This window comes from Myotis myotis, unplaced genomic scaffold, assembly GCF_014108235.1.
Source record: "Myotis myotis isolate mMyoMyo1 unplaced genomic scaffold, mMyoMyo1.p scaffold_m19_p_21, whole genome shotgun sequence".
Taxonomy (NCBI): Eukaryota; Metazoa; Chordata; class Mammalia; order Chiroptera; family Vespertilionidae; genus Myotis; species Myotis myotis.
The window spans coordinates 5,264,042-5,283,897 of NW_023416326.1; the positions used below are offsets into that span (position 1 = coordinate 5,264,042).

General features: G+C 48.3%; 1 protein-coding gene across 1 annotated transcript; it reads right to left on the reverse strand.

Moving 5' to 3' along the window:
* Positions 1–7,516: 7,516 nt before the first annotated feature.
* Positions 7,517–8,628, reverse strand: LOC118678878 (transformer-2 protein homolog beta-like). Its single transcript, XM_036355012.1, has one exon. The coding sequence runs from the start codon at positions 8,621–8,623 to the stop codon at positions 7,754–7,756; it is 870 nt and encodes a 289-aa protein (XP_036210905.1). The 5' UTR covers positions 8,624–8,628; the 3' UTR covers positions 7,517–7,753.
* Between the last annotated feature and the right edge of the window lie 11,228 nt (positions 8,629–19,856).

The following is a 19,856-nucleotide window of genomic DNA, read 5'->3' on the forward strand; positions in this document are numbered from 1 at the left end:
GTTACATTCTTCTCTTTTTGGCCTGCTGTTTTGGTAACACTTAAGCACTTTTCTTTCCTTCTTTCTTTCTTTCTTTCTTTTTTTCTTTCTTTCTTTCTTTCTATTTCTTTCTTTCTCCTCACCAAAGGATATTTTTTATATTGCTTTTTAGAGGGGGGGGGGGAGAGAGAGAGAGGGAGAGAGAAATATGGATGTGAGAGAGACACATCGATTAATTGCCTCCCGCACGAGCCCGATACAGGCAGGGATCAAACCTGCAACCCAGGGACATGCCCTTGACCGGGAATCGAATCCATGACCCTTCAGTATGCAGGCCAATGCTCTAACCACTGAACACACCAGCCAGGGCTAAGCAGTTTCTTCACGGTTGTTAAAAACTGTAAAAAGAGTTAGTATAGGTAAAGTGCTTAAAAGCGCCACATGAGTGGGTACAATTACTCTTTCTGACCCTAGAAATGGAGAGGACTAGGAATATTTTGAAGGTGCTGAGAATAGTTTACTATATTTTTAATACTTACTCAGCACAGGCATTTCCAAAGCAGTGTCGGGAAACACCACACATTTCAACAACACTTACGTTGACGATTCAGAGAGTGGGGCAGATAGACATATGGCAGGAAGCTATACTTACACCCACTGAGATTCACCCTGGTTAATTACTTTTCCTGACAGGAGCATGATATCACAGCATCCATAAGGGAAACTTGTTTCATGGGTAATATTATGAAGTCCATAGATAATAAAGAACGTCCCTCAGACACTTACAGACTTACTCCTACCTAAAAGGAATATTCTTTTCAAGGGATATTTTACAAAGAAAAATGTCTAAAGTCCTTTCCTTCTTCGTCAGTATCCCCCTCGATTTTATCGTTGTAGGTGGACGTCGTCATATAGAAAATAGCCAGCTACAATAGAATTAGACTCTATTTCAGTGACAAAAAAAAAAAAATTGATTATAGTCTGGGTAGTAGGAGAAACCAAGGAAGTACTGTTCTTTCTGTTAGGCTGATATGGACATTGTGGTCACATAAGAACATAAGTAATATATACATACTAGAGGCCCAGCACACGAAATCGTGCAGCCCCGCCCACCTGCGCACGCCTCGCCTTGCTCACCTGGGGGCACCCACCTTGCTGGCCCACCCGCCCACTGGCCGCCAGGCTTGCTGTGATTGGAGCCTGTGGGCCGCAGGGGGGAGGGACTGAGAGGTGCTCCATGCACTCACTTCATGGTGACTGGTCCTTTGGTCGTTACGGCGTTACGGCACTGGCTTTTTATAATATAGATAATTTTTGTTTTGGTTTTGTTGTTTTGTTAATCCTTGCCCAAGGATATTTTTTCCATTGGTTTTTAGAGAGAGTGGAAGGGAGGGAAGGGAGTGGGAGGGACAGAAGCATCGGTGAGAGGCTCATCAAACCCCAGTATCTACTCACCTCCAAGCAGCGCTCTGAGAAGCATCGCTGTTCATGAGGTCTTTCCGAACGGGGCTTGCAAAGAGTCCAGGATGCTGACGGTGATTCCTGTGATTCTCTCAAAGCACCCCCCCCCCCCAATCCCACCGCATTTCCCAGCACCCTCCGCGTTTCTCAGACCGGGCAGGGCCCGCAGGGCTTCTGCTCTGATGGCGGTGGACAGGTGACTTCCCAACACTGCTCGAGGTTTTCTGGGAAAACGAGTTTACAGTAAAACGGGAGGCGCTGGAAATGCCCACATAACGCTTGGCTTCTTGAGCAGAAGGGAAGCTGAGATGCTCTGGGTCCCCCTCCAGCAGGGAGGTGTGGGGCCCTGGAGCTGGGCCTGGGCTGCTTCCCCTTGTTAGTCTCACTCCCGGGCTCCCAGGCGTCAGGATTCTGCTGCCTGTTATCTGGACAAAACCTTCCTGTTGAAGTTACTGCTGCTCAAAGTCTGAGTGTGTAGATTTTGGCCTGTGTGTCTTCAGGGAGCATATAGCGCTCTCTCTCTCTCTCTCTCTCTCTCTCTCTCTCTCTCTCTCTCTCTCGTAGAATAGCTCAAGTGGTCTGTTGATTCATTGCATATCTGTTGTGACCCACGGGAAAGAATATTCCATCAACCCCTAAGCTCGGGATTCTCTAGCCTCCGTTTTCCTGGATGACAACTCCCCTCTCTGCTTTATTCCCGCATCCCTGGGGTTGACCTGGCTTGGTGCCGCTCGAGAAATCGGTCATCAACCGTTAAAAAAAAAAAAAGTCTTCTGAATCCGTAGCTGTAACTGCCTGGGTTGGATGAAAAGAAAAGGACTCCAGCGCTCACACAGGCCCAGGCAGACATGGGCAGGGCCGTCATTAAGCAGTAAATCACCAGGTGCTGTTAGCGCAAGCCCCGGATGGGCTGGGGGGGTGGGGGTGGAGGGAGTTGAATGTCCTCACCTGCCAACAGGAACGAAAACAAAAGGAAGAGCCCGGTCAAGCTTGACCAGGCAGAGCTTCTGCCTGGCATGGCCACAGAGCCGGAAGCCAGGGCTCTATGCCACGCCAGATGCCAACTCCCTCCTCCGCAGCCAGATCAGGGCAAACGCTTCCTGGTTGGCAAGGAGCAACTTTGGTTTGACTCATGCGTGAGATCAGAAGTCCTCGAACGGCTCCCACTGGTGTGCCAAGGAAGCCTGCAACTTCAGGAAAACAACAAAATTCGCACACAGACTCCGTTCATCAGAAGGTGTTGGTTTTTCGTGTTTGCTAATCCTTACCGGGAGGATTTGTTTGTTGTTTGTTTTGCATTGCTTTTCAGAGAGAGTAGGAAGGAGGAGGGAGAGTGAGAGAGACAGAGGAGAGCGAGAGGAACATCGATGTGAGAGAGACACATCGATTGGTTGCCTCCTGCACCTGCCCCGACCATAGGGGCGGGGGGGCGGGGGGGGGGGGCTGGGGATTGAATCTGCAACCCAGGTCGGTGCTCTTGACAAGGAATCGAACCCGCGACCCTTTAGTGAGTGGGCCCATGCTCCGACTGCTGAGCCACACCAGCCAGGGCAGAAGGTGTAGGTTTGGAACCTGGGCCGGCCGTCAGTTAACCAGGATCTCAGGGCACCGTGGCTCCCGGCTGCGGCCTCCAAAGCCCGTTGTTGGCATTTGTCCCCCCTGCACAGGGACACCGTGGTGGGTGGCCCGTGATTCCTGACTCCGACGCCAGGAAAACAAACAAACAAGCAGAGGAGGAGGCCCTGACTCTCCGTCCCCAGCTGCCCGTTGAGCCCAATTCAGGACACGCTTCCGTGGACGAGGGCCTCTCTGCTTGGCCCGTGCGGACGATGGGGATTTATCGATGCCTCCTCCCCTCCTGACTTTTATGGGAAACGCGTCCCGAGGTGTCACGACGGGCTCGTCGCCTTTGGAGTCCACGCCCCTCGATCCCTCGCAGAGGACTGGGTTCAGGGAGAGACCACGGAGATCGCATAGCCGAACCCTGGATTTTTTAGTGCCTTCTTCTAGAACGTTCCAAGGGGAAGGGATCCAAGGGTCTGTCACAGCTGACAGAGTGCCATGTCTCGTGTCACGGCGTGTCCTAGGGCCACGGTCTGAAGCATGTTCTCCACGTGTGGCCCCTGACCACCTGGCAGGTGGCACATCCCCTGGAATTCGTTAGAAATGCACATTCCTAGGCCCCGGCCCAGACCCACAGAGTCAGAAACCCTGGGGCTGGGGCCCAGCGATGCTCTGACAGCTCCTTCGGATGGCGCTCAAGTTTGAGAGCCGCTGGTCTCCAAGAAAAACATATATTTCCATAGGGAGGAAGTTGGGGGAGAGGGGTATTGTCTGCCTTGAGGGTGCTTACTATTTCTATAGCCATTCCTCAGCCTTCTTTACAGCTTAGTTTTTTAGCTGGTTTGGCTCAGCGGATAGAGCGTCGGCCTGCGGACTGAAGGGTCCCGGGTTCGATTCCGGTCAAGGGCACCTGCCCGGGTTGCGGGCTCCATCCCCAGTAGGGGGCGTGCAGGAGGCAGCCGATCAATGGTTCTCCCTCATCACTGATGTTTCTCTCTCTCTCTCCCTCTCCCTTCCTCTCTGAAATCAATAAAAATATATATTAAAAAAACAACAAAGAAAATTAGAAATGACCTTCATTTGCCCTCTTGACCCAGAGGAGGAGGATGACATAGGAGCAAGACATTCTCTTCTTACCTGTCCTTCATCTCATGGTGGATCCCAGATCCTCGCAGAGCAAGGCGTTCCTGCGGGTCCCAGGCCCTGGAGGCCCCCAGGCCAAGGAGTTTCCCGAGCCATTTGGGAGGGCCGGGGCGGCTGAGGTCAGGGACACAAAGGCTTGGCTGCCGCCCCACAGGAAAGAAATCTGGGAGTGTGCTCAGGACCCCGCCTGGCCTCGGGGGAGCCCGCCAGCTTGGGAAACACCTGACCCACATTCACTCAGGGAGCTGGGGGCCTGGGACCTCGCAAAGCAAGGACACATGTCCTCAGTGCCCTTCCCCGGGCGGGGAGCAGAAGAAAATGGTGAGGCCGGCGAGCCAGAGGCCCTGGAGCCCTTTGGGAGGAAAGCATAGGACCAAGACTATTCATAGCACCTGCTCTGTGTTTACGTATTACAAGGGGGTGACATTTTCCTATTTGTCTTTCTGCCTTCTACCAATTCAGCTGCCACGGCGTGTCTAGTGCCGTCCTTTGCCATTGTGTGTGGCGACAAGTCACCCGCTTATTGAAACACTCGGGGAAGGACAGTCTAGTGGTTAGGCCTGGCGAGCCAGACCGACTGGCTCTGCGTGAACTAGCTGTTGGGACTTGGGGAAATGACTTAATCTCTTTGGGCCCCAGGTGTCCACAGGGGGGAAAAAAAATATGAGTAATAGTAGTGTTTACGTTGTGAGCCTCAAAGGTGATCATCTCATTCTACTGGTATGTGGTCAGCACTGAAAACAAAGTCCCCAAACGCATCCTCGCCCCTTCTTTTTGTCTTCTAAGATTTTTACATGGGTTTTGAGAGGGAGAAAGGGAGAAGGAGAGAGCAACATGGATGTAGGCTGCCTCTTGCACGCCCCCTACAGGGCTCAAGCCTGACACGCAGTGTGGGACTGGAAACCTTACAGTGCCTGGGACGATGCCCAACCCATTGAGCCGCCCTGGCCAGGGCGGATCCTGCCCCTTCTTGCTTCTCTGGTTCTGTCATTCTGCTCTGTGGAATCCTCCTTGTCCAGCGCCCCCAGACACAGATATTGCCTGTGCCTCCTGATCCCCCAGAGTTCACCTTCAATGTCACTTCCTCCATAGAGCACCTCTCAGGATCTGGTGATCATCTCATTCTACTGGTATGTGGTCAGCGCTGTGCTTTCTGTTTGTTTGTTTGTTTCGTTTTAAAATGTTTTTATTGCTATTTTAGCGAGAGAGGAAGGGAGAGGGAGAGAGAGAGAGAAACATCCATGATGAGAGAGAATCATGGATCGGCTGCCTCTTGCACACCCCACACTGAGGATCGAGCCCGCAACCCGGGCCTGTGCCCTGACCGGGAATCGAACCGTGACCTCCTGGTTCCTAGGTCAACGCTCAACCACTGAGCCACACCAGCTGGGCTAGTCGAGTCATGGTTAACTTGGGAAAAGGGTATCATGATGTATGTAATCTTTTGGAATTTATTTTTAAAATGGAATATGTTGCCACAATTCAATCGGATCGTTGCGTGTAGCCGTAGTTCATGTTGGAACTGCCGAATCAGATTCTGTTGTGGGAATAAAAGCACAGCTTATCTGTCCACTCTTCTCTTGATGGGCATTTGGGTTGTTTGGGGGTTTTGTTACTGTGAACAGGAGACAGGGTGGTTGTAAAAGAAGATCTCGCCCTAACCGGTTTGGCTCAGTGGATAGAGCGTCGGCCTGCGGACTGAAGGGTCCCGGGTTCGATTCCGGTCAAGGGCATGTACCTTGGTTGCGGGCACATCCCCAGTAGGAGGTGTGCAGGAGGCAGCTGATCGATGTTTCTCTCTCATCGATTCTAACTCTCTATCCCTCTCCTTTCCTCTCTGTAAAAAGTCAATAAAATATATTTAAAAAAAAAAAAAAGAAGATCTCCAAGGAGAAAACCTACTATGAAGCAACAGTGATTAACACAGTGCAGGACTTGCCCAGGGACAAACTGACCAATGGAATCGGACGGGATGCTGGGAAATCTTGCTGTATGGCAGCGGTGGAATTTCAGACTCGTAGGGAAAGGAGAGGCTATTCAATAAATGAACTTGGAAAAAATGGCTATGCCTATGAAAAAGAAGGAAACTGAATCCCGAACTCAGACTCTGAATAAAAATCAGCACCAAATGGATCAAGAACTTAAGTATCAAAACAAAACCTAAAAAATGCAGGTGACTCGCCCTGGCTGGTTTGGCTCAGTGGATAGAGCGTTGGCCTGCGGACTGAAGGGTCCCGGGTTCGATGCCAGTCAAGGGCACATGCCAGGGTTGCGGGCTCGATCCCCAGTAGGGGACATGCAGGAGGCAGCTGATTCGTGATTCTCTCTCCTCATTGATGTTTCTTTTCTTTCTTTCTTTTTTTTACTTTTCATTTGCATTTATTTAACACAGTTCTCAAGACATTTGAGTGAAATTGGGCCTCCTCTGGTATGCAAAGGGTCTGAAATAATATTTAAAAAATGAACAGGCAGTCTTCAGTTCATACACAGCACAGTCGTGTTTTTCTCTCCAAATTCTGAAGCACCCAGTTTCTTTCATATCGTCTAAAACAGGGGTCCTCAAACTACGGCCCACGGGCCACATGCAAATACAAATATTGTATTTGTTCCCGTTTTGGTTTTTTACTTCAAAATAAGATATGTGCAGTGTGCATAGGAATTTGTTCATAGTTGTTTTTTTAAACTATAGTCCGGCCCTCCAACGGTCTGAGGGACAGTGAACGGGCCCCCTGTTTAAAAAGTTTGAGGACCCCTGGTCTAAAAGCTAGAAAAAGAGCACATTTGTGGTGGAATGTATTATCATTTGCTGATAACCAGTTGAAATGCCATCATTGAGAAGTAGCCTTTTTAAGCCATACATTGTGCCACTCTTTCCCTGCTATAAAATACAGATTACATAAAGGCTGACAAATCCACATTCGTATAAGCATTACGCATTTGCTGTATTGAAAGATCATTAGGTCTAATACTAGCAGTACTGAGTTACAGAGCATCATTTTTAATATTTAGTTGCAGGTATGTTAAGTATGGTAGGTTCCATGGACTAAAGGAAAATGGACATTTTTGTCTTCAAACTTACTACTGACAACCTAGTCTGAACAATTCTGCTAAGGACTGATGTTAGAAAGAAAAGTAAAACATCAAACTTTAGCCCTAACCGGTTTGGCTCAGTGGATAGAGCATCAGCCTGCGGACTGAAAGGTCCCAGGTTCAATTCCAGTCAAGGGCATGTACCTTGGTTGCGGGCACATCCCCAGTAGGGAGTGTGTGCAGGAGGCAGCTGATGGATGTTTCTCTCTCATTGATGTTTCTAACTCTCTATCCCTCTCCCTTCCTCTCTGTAAAAAATCAATAAAAATATATTTTTTTAAAAAATCAAACTTTATTGTTGCTTTTTGCCATTTGGTAGCATTTTACACACAGGCTTTGATCTTCAGAATACCCTGGATTCAGTAGGAAAAAACCCTTTCAATGAAGTTTTGTACAATAAAGTCACCTAACTTCACTAGGCACTGTTCACTTTTTAAACAGGAGACAATAAAAAATACTGTCCACAAACAATATGCAAACTCTAAAGTAGATTTCAGAAAGCCTTCCACTTCGTGCTTTAATAGCGACGAGGTGAGTATGATCGCGATCTGGGACGCGATCTATATTCTCCACGGTTATAGTAAGGAGAAGGTGACCGCCTTCTGTAAACCTGCTCCCTGTCTTGAGCAGCCCTCCATCCTCCTCGCCCTCCACCACCACCTCTGTCTAATCTGCTGTAGTAGTCCCGGTCATCACAGCCTCGATCGTATCCTCTGTCGTAGTAATCACGACGGCGCGAGCTGCCATAGGTAGGTCTCCCCATATAAATTCCTGGTGTTGGGGAATATGGTCTTTTTGTTATAGAGAAATCAACTCTGATTCTACGTCCATCGATCTCCATTCCATTGGCGCGCTCTCTTGCTTCCTTGGCATCATCTACATTTTCAAAATACACAAAGGCGAACCCTCTTGAACGTCTAGATTGCTGGTCGTAGACCACAGTCACATCAGCAATGGGGCCATATTTAGAGAATACGTCTCTGAGATCTCTTTCTGTCGTGTACAAGCTCAATCCAAATGCTCCAAGACAACAGTTGGGAGCAGGATTGGCCCGATTCCCCACATGACGTCTGCGAGTAGACATGGGAAAATGACCGTGGCTGGGACGCCTCCGGTAGTCTCGACTGCCAGACCTGCTACCGGATCGTCTATGGCAGCGAGACCGAGATCGTGATCTTGTATAATAACGCCTTCGAGAACTTCTCCTGGATCTAGACCTAGGTTCAGATCTGGACCTGGACTTTGATCTGGAACGCCTGGAATCTTCCTCGGAGCGAGACCTTGCAGGGGTATGCCTCGCAGATGTCCCAGATCCATGAGCACTTCCACTTCTGGAAGCAGAACGGGATTCCCGCTCACCGTGGTTCTGCTCGCCGCTGTCGCTCATGACTCCTAGATGCTGCTGCCGCTGCCGCCACCACTGCCACCACCGCCACTCAGCTCGATGTGCTTCAACCGAAGCTGCCAACCTCTTGCACTGTTGGGGTCCAACCCCAGCAGGTCCAGGGGTTCCCAAAGGTGTGGATGGAGTCGGTGAAGAAGGAAGGACACGGCAACAGTGTTCAGTTGATCAGCAGCCTAGCCAGGTTCTCCAGCCAGGATCTCCAGCCAAGTTCTGTGTTTTATTGTCTTGTTACATCTGTATTTATACCAGTTGATTTTAATCCTATCAATCTCTATTCCAAAGGTTAGGGCGTTTCTTATCTCCATTCCAGGGAGTAAAGATTATGTAGCTTAAGTGTGATTGTTCGTAGTTAAAGTGATTAACTACCCGCCTGGCACTTAGTTAAGGGGTTTTATCCCCTCCCTAACTTCAGGGGAAAATCCCCACCTGGGGAAACAACCTTTCTCGGAGAGGTGACCTTGGTTAAAACACATAGTACTAAGAAGGGGAGCAAACATATTAAGAACAGTGTGCCATAGACGCCAGGTCCCTTGAAACATAAGCTGTGCAGATGTTTCTTCCCTGCAGCGACTGTGTCAAGCAGCAAGGATGGGCCGGCTCCCGGCATTGCACCTTCTGTACAGAGGCTTGGCCTCAGCCTGTCGGCACCACAAGTTTCCACACCGCTGAGGTCCCAATCGCTACGCACTGCTGCCACGCGGGCTCTAAGTCTCCAGGATGTGACGCAGCGTCTTTAATCCGGCTCCGCCCCTCTCAAAGCGCGCACTTTGTTGGCCTCATTGATGTTTCTATCTCTCTCTTCCTCTCCCTTCCTCTCTGAAATCAATAAAAATGTATATTTTTAAAAACACAGGTGACTCTTTTAGACCTTGGAGTTGCAAAAGACGTTGTAAATAAGACACGAACAACATGTATCAGAAAAGGAGAGACTGGTAAGTTTGACTATATTAAAAGTAAGAACACTTGTTTGCCTATAGATGTTGTGCAAACAACCTCCAGGACTAAAGATCACCATCCTGGGCTGAACTCCGCCCTCACAATAAATCCCGTTTATAATTTGAGATTAGATTTAAATATACATAAGACTTCAGAAGACTCTGTAGTCTTAAAGGGACCATTGTTTCCTTTCGAACGATAAGTCTTATTGGCGCCCAGGTGTTCCCTCTTGCTTCCTGGTTGCTCTCACTCCACTTGGAATATGAACTTCAGAGCCTTCGTAGACCGGAAGCAAAAGGCTGAAATCTGCCGTATTAAGCCAGGCAGGACTTTATCTCCATCCCCAAAGTAAAAATTCTAAAGTTCCTAAAAAATAAAGTTTCCACGGAGGCGAGTGACAATAAACACTCCTTCCGCAGATGTTTATTGAGCACCAACTCCCTGTCGGACACTGTGCTAGAAGCTAGGAGTACAAAAATAGTTAAGATACAGTCCCGGTCCTTATGCAATCCTTCACTACCATCTGTCACAGGAAGATAAGGAGATGGCAGTGTTCTTGTCCCTGTGTTAGGATTGTCACGGCAGCAGGAATCTGGCCTTTGCGTGGCAAGCACACAATGGAGTATACAGATGTTGTAGTCTGACGTTGTATAACGGAAATTTATGTAATGTTATTAACCAGTTACCCCAAGAAATTTAATTTTTTTTAAAAAAAGAGTTGCCTGTCTGGTGTGGCTCAGTGGTTGAGCATTGACCTTTGAACCAGGAGGTCACTGTTCGATTCCGGTCAGGGCACATGCCCAGGTTGTGGGCTCGATTCCTAGTAGGGGGCGTGCAGGAGGCAGCCGATCTATGATTCTCTCTCCTCATTGATGTTTCTATTTCTCTCTCCCTCTTTCTCTCTCTCTCTCCCCTTCCTCTCTGAAATCAATAAAATCAATCAATGAATCAATAGAGTTGTCGCAGAGTCTAGTAGGGCACCAAGGAAGGGCCGGACATGCTGAGGAGAGGTAGGCATAGGAGAAGCTTGAAATCTGAGCAAAGATATGAAGGTGTGAACAATGACGTGAGTATAGGGAAGCACGGAGTCCGATGGGCGGCCTGGTGAGACCAAGAAGTCACCTTAATAAGGCAGGGTCTAGTTTGGGCCTTTGAACTTCTGCTAGAGGCTACCAGCTGCCTTAGGAGAATTTGAGGCAAGAGAGTAACATCATTAAACTTGGTTTAAACTTGATTTCAGGGAGATCAGTCTGGTTGGAGGGGTTGGACGATGGTGGCAGGAAGCTCACCCAGGCCCTGAGACCAGGATGGCACCAGCATTAGGCGGGGGGAGGGCTGGGAGAGAGGTGTGAAGGATCTGGACATTGACCAGATTTGGGAAGTCACAAAACCCGGGAATCTGCAACGACTTGCAGTTTTGCAAATGAAGCCTGCGTAGCTAGATGGTAGTCCCTGAGTTAGGCCAGTGGTCGGCAAACTCATTAGTCAACAGAGCCAAATATCAACAGTACAACGATTGAAATTTCTTTGGAGAGCCAAATTTTTAAAAAAATATATTTCTTTATTGATTTCAGAGAGGAAGGGAGAAGGAGAGAGATAGAAACATCAATGATGAGAGAGAATCATCGATCGGCTGCCTCCTGCACACCCCACACTGGGGATGGAGCCCACAACCCAGCCATGTGCCCTTGGCTGGAATCGAACCCAGGACCCCTCAGTCCGCAGGCCGGCGCTCTATCCACTGAGCCAAGCCAGCCAGGGCCAAATTTTTTAAACTTAAACTATATAGGTAGGTACATTGTTATTAACTTAATTAGGGTCCTCCTAAGGCTTAGGAAGAGCCACACTCAAGGGGCCAAAGAGCCGCATGTGGCTCTCGAGCCGCCGTTTGCCAACCACAGAGTTAGGGAATACTAAAGGTGAAGCAAGCTTAGGGGGAAAAGAAATTGACCTTGGCCAAAACCGGTTTGGCTCAGTGGATAGAGCGTCGGCCTGCGGACTGAAAGGTCCCAGGTTCGATTCCGGTCGAGGGCATGTACCTGGGTTGCGGGCATATCCCCAGTAGGAGATGTGCAGGAGGCAGCTGATCAATGTTTCTCTCTCTCATCGATGTCTCTAACTTTCTATCTCTCTCCCTTCCTCTCTGTAAAAAATCAATAAAATATATTTAAAAAAAAGAAAAAAAAGAAATTGACCTTGAGCTGAGAAGGTGCCCTGGTGAGTGAAGGGGCAGGACAAGCAGGGAGAACACCCCCCAACCCCTCAAGGGACATCCCGGAGGGCGGGGTGATGGCGATCCGGAGAGGGAGTGTCTGAAGGACACAGGATTGAGGAGGTTTTTTTAGGTTTTAGACGTGTGAAGCAGAACTATGCCTGAGGGCTGCAAGAACAAAGCCAGGGGAGGTGGAATGGCTCAAAATATCTGACGGAGGGATCGCATCTTTCTGCCGTACATCTTGTGAGTGTTGAAATTTCAAAGACAAGATCAGGGTGATTCCAGGAAGCTGCTCTTCCCCTAAAATACGTCCCAGACAGCATCTGAATTGTAACATAGACCATCCTGTCTCCCGGACAACAAGCGGCCATTTCCACGTGCAAACAAGGCCTATGTCCAATAGTGTGAGAATCACACAAAGGGATGTAACTCGGGATGACAGTGCAGGCCTAATGTCTCTATCCACATCTGTGCTTCATGAATATTATAACAGCATCCAGCCCTTCTCATTGGGTTTTTTCTATTTACACAGACCGATGACGCAAACACGCAAGCCTGTTCCAGATTCGTGCAGATAATAGCAGAGTATCATTATGAATTCATAACAGACCTCGACAGGCTGCGCATGGAGCCCAGATATACACGGGGAAAGGCAAAGAGAAGGGACCTGGCAAGAAGTACATTGAAGATAGACACAGCAGAGCCCGGCCGGTGTGGCTCAGTGGTTGAGCATCGACCTAGGAACCAGGAGGTCACGGTTCCATCCCTGGTCAGGGCACATGCCCGGGTTGCAGGCTCCATCCCCTGTGTGGGGCGTGCGGGAGGCAGCCGATCGATGATTCTCTCTCATCATTGAGTTTCTATCTCTCTCCCTTCTTCTCTGAAATCAATTTTTTTTTTTTTAAAAAAAGAAAGATTTTGATTTATGATGGTGTTAGAGCATCTGGAGAATAGGCCGTTACCCTTTTGATCTTGGTTTATCTCTGCCCAGTCTCAGCTCTCTTTTCCGGCACGTAGGAAGTAAGAAATAGAGTTGTTAAATTGCATGGAGCCACCCACTCTCACTGCAGGTCTCTCCGTCTTCAGTGTGAGCTATGATGACACAGAGGCCCGCCTTGACACAGTAAATTCCTTTGTGTTCATTGACTCTGCACATGGGCGCGACGAAGACAAGTTAGCACCGTATCCTCCAAGAGGCAGAAAGAAGAAAGAGTTAAAAAAAAAAGACTTAGCTCGCCAGCATTGGTCCTAACAAGAAAAATACAACCCTAGATGGTTTGGCTCAGTGGATAGAGTGCCGGGCTGTGGACCAAAGGGTCCCGGGTTTGATTCTGGTCGAGGGCATGTACCACAGTTGCAGGCTCCTTGGGCCCTGGCCCTGGTCGGAGGCAACCAATCAATGTGTTTCTCTCACATCGATGTTTCTCTCTGTCTTTCCCTCTCTCTTCCATTCTCCCTAAAAATCAATGGACAAATATCCTCAGGTGAGGATTAACAAAAAAAAAAGAAAGGAAAAATATATACGGTAAAGTGGATTTTGATGGCATGCGGGGAAAAAAAAGTGTTTGTTTTTATGAATTAAAATGAATTGAGCTCCAGAAGCCCCTCAAGAATTGCAGGCTGAAACCTCCGGATTTTATTCGGAAATCCCGTAGCGAACCTCAGCCTTTTGGAGGGCACATGCCCAGGTTGCAGGCTCCATTTTTGAACACTAGTCCTAGAGCACGCTTGGCTTGCCATTGGTGTAACTCGAAAAGAAGTTCCATAGTCAAATAGGTTTATGAAAGACTGGATTTAATAAAGATAGAATTTCTCAGGGCTTCTTTTTTTTATCATGTTAATGAACTTTGTGACTCTCTAAAAGGGGGCATATGTATGGGAGTGTTGCCAAATTCATTTGAAAATTATCTATAGTAATAACAGCATACTATGCTAATTAGACTGGACAGTGGAACGACCTTCCGGACATCCTTCCAGACGACCTTCCGGACGAAGCCAGGGCTGCGAGGGCCGAGCCCCTTGCACGAATTTCGTGCATTGGGCCTCTAGTCTCCTTATAATATCTCATTGTGGTGACATAGCACTTCATGAAGCACACTTTGGGGAACACTGCTCTGATGGAATATTAATATCATCTTGAGACTATATGTGAAGTTTCCGCACCTCCTAAGAGCAGCACAAAATGTGAACTACTCCTCTCCTTCTACCAATGCCCAGAGGATTTTGACAATGATTACAGGATACATATGCATTCGGATCCTCATGGATCCTTTCTATAGCCCATCCCCGTGGATTGTAAATTCTTAGTCAATAGTCCAAGGAAAGCCCTCTGCTAACTCGTGGAAAATGAGAGAATTTTGTGTCATTTCCATCCTCATCTTCTTATCCAGAGCGGCAAAGATTGTCTTGTCTCTCAAGGCCCTGGGTAACCAAAGGAGAAGTCGTGTGTTGAAATAACATCACATTACAGCAACAAGGAGGAAATTGTTTGTTTGTACACAAGGCAGTTTGTCTTGTCCTCTATCTGAAATACATTAAAGTAGAAAAGTAGCCCTAGCCGGGGTTGCTCAGTGGATAGAGCGTTGGCCTGCGGACTGAAGGGTCCCGGGTTCGATTCCGGTCAAGGGCACATGCCCAGCTTGCAGGTTTGATCCCCAGTAGGGGGCATGCAGGAGGCAGCCGATCAATGATTCTCTCTCATCGCTGATGTTTCTATCTCTCTCCCCTCTCCGTTCCTTTCTGAAATCAATAAAAATATATTTTAAAAAAAATACAAAAGTAAAAAACAAACAAAAAAGACAAAAAAAACCCCAAAGTTACCCGGGGAGAGCCTAGCCAGCTGAGACTAACTACCTGGTGCTCTCAGGGAGCCTGCTGTTCAGAACAGCTGAGTTCTCATCATTGTTAGGGTTCACCCCGTATACTCATGAATGTTCAGATTTCTACCCTTCTTGGGGGACATTTCCTAACCTGTGTATCATCCTGCCTTGTTATCTTAACTGGGGTGCACTGAACCGGAGCCAGGCCTGCAGGACTGGGGGTTCCCTGTCTCTTCACCAATGCTCTCACGCCGCTGTGCTGTAGGACTGGCGTTCGGGTCCGCTGAGGTGTGTTTGGCCCAGCACAGAGTCTTCCCCAACGGCGGTGTTTGTGTGGTTTTGTCTTTTTATAGCGTCGCTCTGGCCACAGCTATCACTTCTCATTCCTGTCCCCACGCCAGCCCCTTGCAGCCCCTGTTGCTCTCCATTCTTCTTGTATCTCCCTCCACTTCCTATTATTCAATGACTAGAGGCCCGGTGCACGAAATTCATGCACCTGGGGGGGGGGGGCGTCCCTCAGCCTGGCCTGCTTCTGCCACTGCCGCTGCACTCGCCAGCTGTGAGCCCAGCTCAGGGCTTCTGGCTGAGTAGCGCTCCCCCTGTGGGAGGGCACTGACCCCCAGGGGGCAGCTCCTGCATCAAGCGTCTGCCCCCTGGTGGTCAGTGTGCGTCATAGCGACTGGTCGTTCCGCCGTTCGGTCAATTTGCGTATTACCCTTTTATTATATAGGATTTACTTCAGATTAATTTACCAATTTTCTGTAGGCTGTTAAGCAGACTTGTTAGAATAATTTAAAGAAGAAGAAGAAGAGCCTAGGGTTCTATGAGAAAAAAATGCACGAATGTTAGCTGTGTAGAGACTTTGGGGCATGCGTATCCTCAGGTGGGCGAAAAAAATGATGTGTTCTGGGTAGGTGAGTTAGCTAGACAGCGGAGTTGTTAAAGTTAGTTAACTTATTCAGACCAGAGTCCTAATTCAGGTGCCCAGTGACTTCTCATTTTAACTGAGAAAGCACACACCTTTTACTCCATCAAATTTTTACAGTTACAAACGGGGACCACACCGTGTCGTGAAAAGCTAAATTATAGCAACAGCTGGGGTGTTGCTCTTCAGCCATTCAGAGGCATGTGCCTAAAGCAGCCGCGTGAGTTTCCTGGCATTCAGTCTCTCTCTATTCACCAAATAATGTTTCCTCTTTGGTTGTAAAAGTGAAATGAAATAAAATAGTGAAGGTTATTTCTTTATCAAAGATAACCTCGGTTAGTGGATGTGACGGTTAACTTTATGTGTCAACTTGATGGGGCCAGGAGGTGCCCAGATATTTGATCTAACGTTATTCTGGTTGTTCCTGTGTTTCTGGATGAGGTTAGCACTTGAGTTGGTAGACCCGCATAAAGCAGGTTGCCCTCCCTAGTGTGGGTGGGCCTCAGCCAATCAGTTGAAGACCTGCATCGAACAAAAAGGCTGGCCTCCTCCCAGAAAGGGGGGAATTCCTAACTCTTGAGCTCGCTGGCCTCCAGACTAGAAGTACTCATCATCTCTCCTGGATCTTTAGCTTGCAACTCACCCTGCAGATCTTGGGACTTATCAGACTCCATAATTATGTGAGGAGGGAGCAATTCCTTATAATAAATCTCTTCCTCTTTTTCCATATATATAATAAATGCTAGAGGCCTGGTGCACAACATTCGTGCACTCAGGGGGAGGAGGGTCCCCTCAGCCCGGCCTGTGCCCTTTAGCAGTCCAGAAGCCCTTGGGGGAATGTCCGACTGATGGCTTAGGGCCCACTCCCCACCATCAGTCGGACATCCTTAGCACTGCTGGGGCGGGGGGGGGGGGGGGGGGGGCGGGGCAGGAGAGGCTCCCTCCACCACTGCTATGCTTGCCAGCCATCAGCCCGGCTTGTGGCTGAGGGGTGCGCCCCCTGTGGGAGCACACTGACCACCAGGGGGAAGCTCCTGCATTAAGCATCTGCCCCCTGGTGGTCAGTGCATGTCATAGCGACTGGTCGTTCCACCATTTGGTCGATTTGCATATTACCCTTCTATTATATAGGATAATATATAATACAATATATACAGGGTGGGACAAAAGTAGGTTTACAGTTGTTCATATGGAAAATAACATAATATTAATAAATCATAATGCAAGAATAAACGATGTTTTGTGTGCTGACAACTGTAAACCTACTTTTGCCCCATCCTGTATATAAACTGTTGGCTCTGTTTCTCTGGAAAACCCTAAGCACAGTGGACAGATTTTAATATCAACAAATTAAAGGAGAAAAAAAAAACAATCCAAAGACCTATCCTTTCTCTAGCAAGAAAGCCCCCCTTTGGAAGGCTTGGCTATGCAGAATTCATGAAGGATTATGGATTTCTATTAACCAGGGAGAGAAATCAAATTTCCATGTTGACGAAAAGTTCCAGCACTGAGGTCCTACATTTCTGGCAGGCAGGTGCTCTTCCTGGTTTGTTGTACAGCTCTGATGCAGGGAAGGGCAAGACAGAAATGAAAAGTTTTCGACGTGACGACATTATCTCATGGTGGTGTAGGACTGACGATCACCAAGACACCTCTGGGAACCCGTGTTGTCGTGATCATGGCAAGGAGGGATGATCCGGGCGATCAGAAGCCATGGCATTGCTTGATGGAAGTCCACGCTGACTGGAGATCCTTGCTTCTTGCTGATACGATGACAAAGAGGTGGGCTTCTATGTTCAGCATCGACTGTGGGCCCCGCATTTTATCTCTGCCCCTATCTCCTCCCCTTTCAGGCTTCCTCCTAGCGTCTGTGCTACACACAAACCTCTTCTCCGTCTCAACTCCACCTCATCCTTGACGTGTCTTATTTTCTTTTGTCCAATAAAGGAAGGAGGGTGGAGCTGTGCCTTCTCTGGCAGCCAAACCTCTCCGTCCTTGTAGGCTCCACCTCCCACGCTGTCCACCATCCAGTGTGGACCACACAGCTCTCATCCTGAAGCTGTTTTTCCATCCGAGGGGCTGACCTCCTTGTTCCTGGGGCTGGAGCCCCCTAGGGGGTGACACTGGCCGGTTTGGGAGTGTATAGCAGTTTTGGTGGCCCGGGAGAGGTCCTCCCGCACTGTCGTCTTTTGTCATAAAGGCGACATTAACAACCTCCTGGGAGCACCAACATGGCTGAAAGCACAGATGTGCACCGTGCTTGTCACACACGGAGACAGCCTGCACTCACTAGTTGGGAAGCTTTGCTGTCGTTTATGGAAATGACCAGCGTGCAGAGCTCTGCTTCCTGTCCTTGCAGACCAGTGTGACATGTGGACTCCACGGAGCCCCTGTCACGGGTTGCCACATCAATACTGCGCTGTCATTTCCTGGCGGTGAACAATGACCCCACATTGCCTCAGGAGGCTCGCACGGGGTCCTTCCCGCGCCAGCTCAACCAGGCCTCAAACAGCAAATGCACAGCCAGCCCGACACTCTCTCATTTTAAAAAAAAATATTTGTATTGATTTCAGAGAGGAAGGAAGAGGGAGAGAGAGATAGAAACATCCATGATGAGAGAGAATCATGGATGGGCTGCCTCCTGCAAGTCCCCCGCTGGGGATCAAGCCCACAACCCAGGCTTGTGCCCTTGACCGGAATTGAACCCGGGACCTTTCAGTTCGCAGGCCAATGCTCTATCCACTGAGCCAAACCAGCCAGGGCTCTGTCATTATTGATGTTTCTATCTCTCTTGTCCTCCCTGAAATCAATAAAAAATATATTTTTTAAAAAAGCAAATGTAGCCCTCGCTGCTTTGACTCAGTGGATAGAGCATCGGCCTGTGGACTGAAGGGTCCTGGGTTCGATTCTGGTCAAGGACACATGCCCAGGGTGTGGGCTCGATCCCCAGTAGGGGGCGTGCAGGAGGCAGCTGATCAATGATTCTCTCTCATCATTGATGTTTCTCTCTCCCTCTCCCTTCATCTCTGAAATCAATAAAAATATGCATTTTAAAATAAAAAAAGCAAATGTACAGCTAGTCAAGCTTTTGGAGAAGATGAGTAAGAACAAAGCCAGTGTGGTTTACTGGAAATAAACCTAGGAGCATAGTTACACTGTTTTTTTTTTATTATTATTTTACATATATATATTTTTTATTTCAGAGAGGGAGAGAGATAGAAACATTAATGATGAGAGAGAACCACCGATTGGCTGCCTCCTGCACATCCCCCACTGGGAGGGATCGAGTTGACAACCGGGGCATGTGCCCCTGGTCAGAATCGAACCGGGGACCCTTCAGCCTGCCGGCCAACGCTCTATCCACCGAGCCAAACCGGCCAGGGCTACACTGTTTTGTTAATACGGGAACTGGCCCCACCCACTTCCCACTTAGTTGTTACAAGCCTACAGGTATGTGTCTTCCTGTCCCTTCCCTCCCTGACACTATGAGGTGGGCAAGGTGTCAGCAGCTGCCTCCGTTTTTCCATAGCCACTGACCAGCCTGGCCACATAACACCGTCTACTGGACACCACCACAAACTCTCAGCCGCCCAGCTAATCAGCCGTCTTTCTAGATTTTTTTCCATTGATGTGACTGGTGTTCTTGGCCATAGCCCTCATTTTCAGTCCCTCAATTTCCTTATTATTTAAATGAATTGAATGACCGATCCAGGTTGAATTTTGCTTCCTTAGGAGAGAAAGTGTTTTATCAGTGCAAAAGAAATGTCTTCAGATGTCTATTGGAAATAATTAGACTTCAGTAATCCATCAGATATCTAACATCTATTTAATGTCTACTTTGTGTATATCACGGAGTTATGTGCTTATTTAAGGAAAGGTTTAGCAACAGATGCTATATAGCCCTAGCTGGTTTGGCTCAGTAGATAGAGCATCGGCCTGCAGACTGAAGGGTCCCGGGTTCGATTCTGGTCAAGGGCACATGCCTGAGTTTCGAGCTCAATCCCCAGTAGGGGGCATGCAGGAGGCAGCCGATCTATGATTCTCTCTCATCATTGATGTTTCTCTTTCCCTCTCCCTTCCTTTCTGATATCAATACAAATATATATTTTTTTAAAAAACAGATGCTATATATATTGCTCAGGAAATGCGTGTCTCTGAAAAGTTAACAACAGTAGTTATTCCATATTTTCAATGGCAAATGCCTATTCAATATTTGTTTCTTTTTAAACAATAAGAATTTAAATGCACCCAAGAGATAAAAAGCAAACGACTTCATGCAGATGTCAGGTTTTGCAAGGACTGGATACAACGTTAGCGATG

Coding starts and splice junctions, on each gene's coding strand:
- LOC118678878 (XM_036355012.1), bottom strand. CDS start 8,623: ATGAGCGACAGCGGCGAGCAGAACCACGGTGAGCGGGAATCCCGTTCT.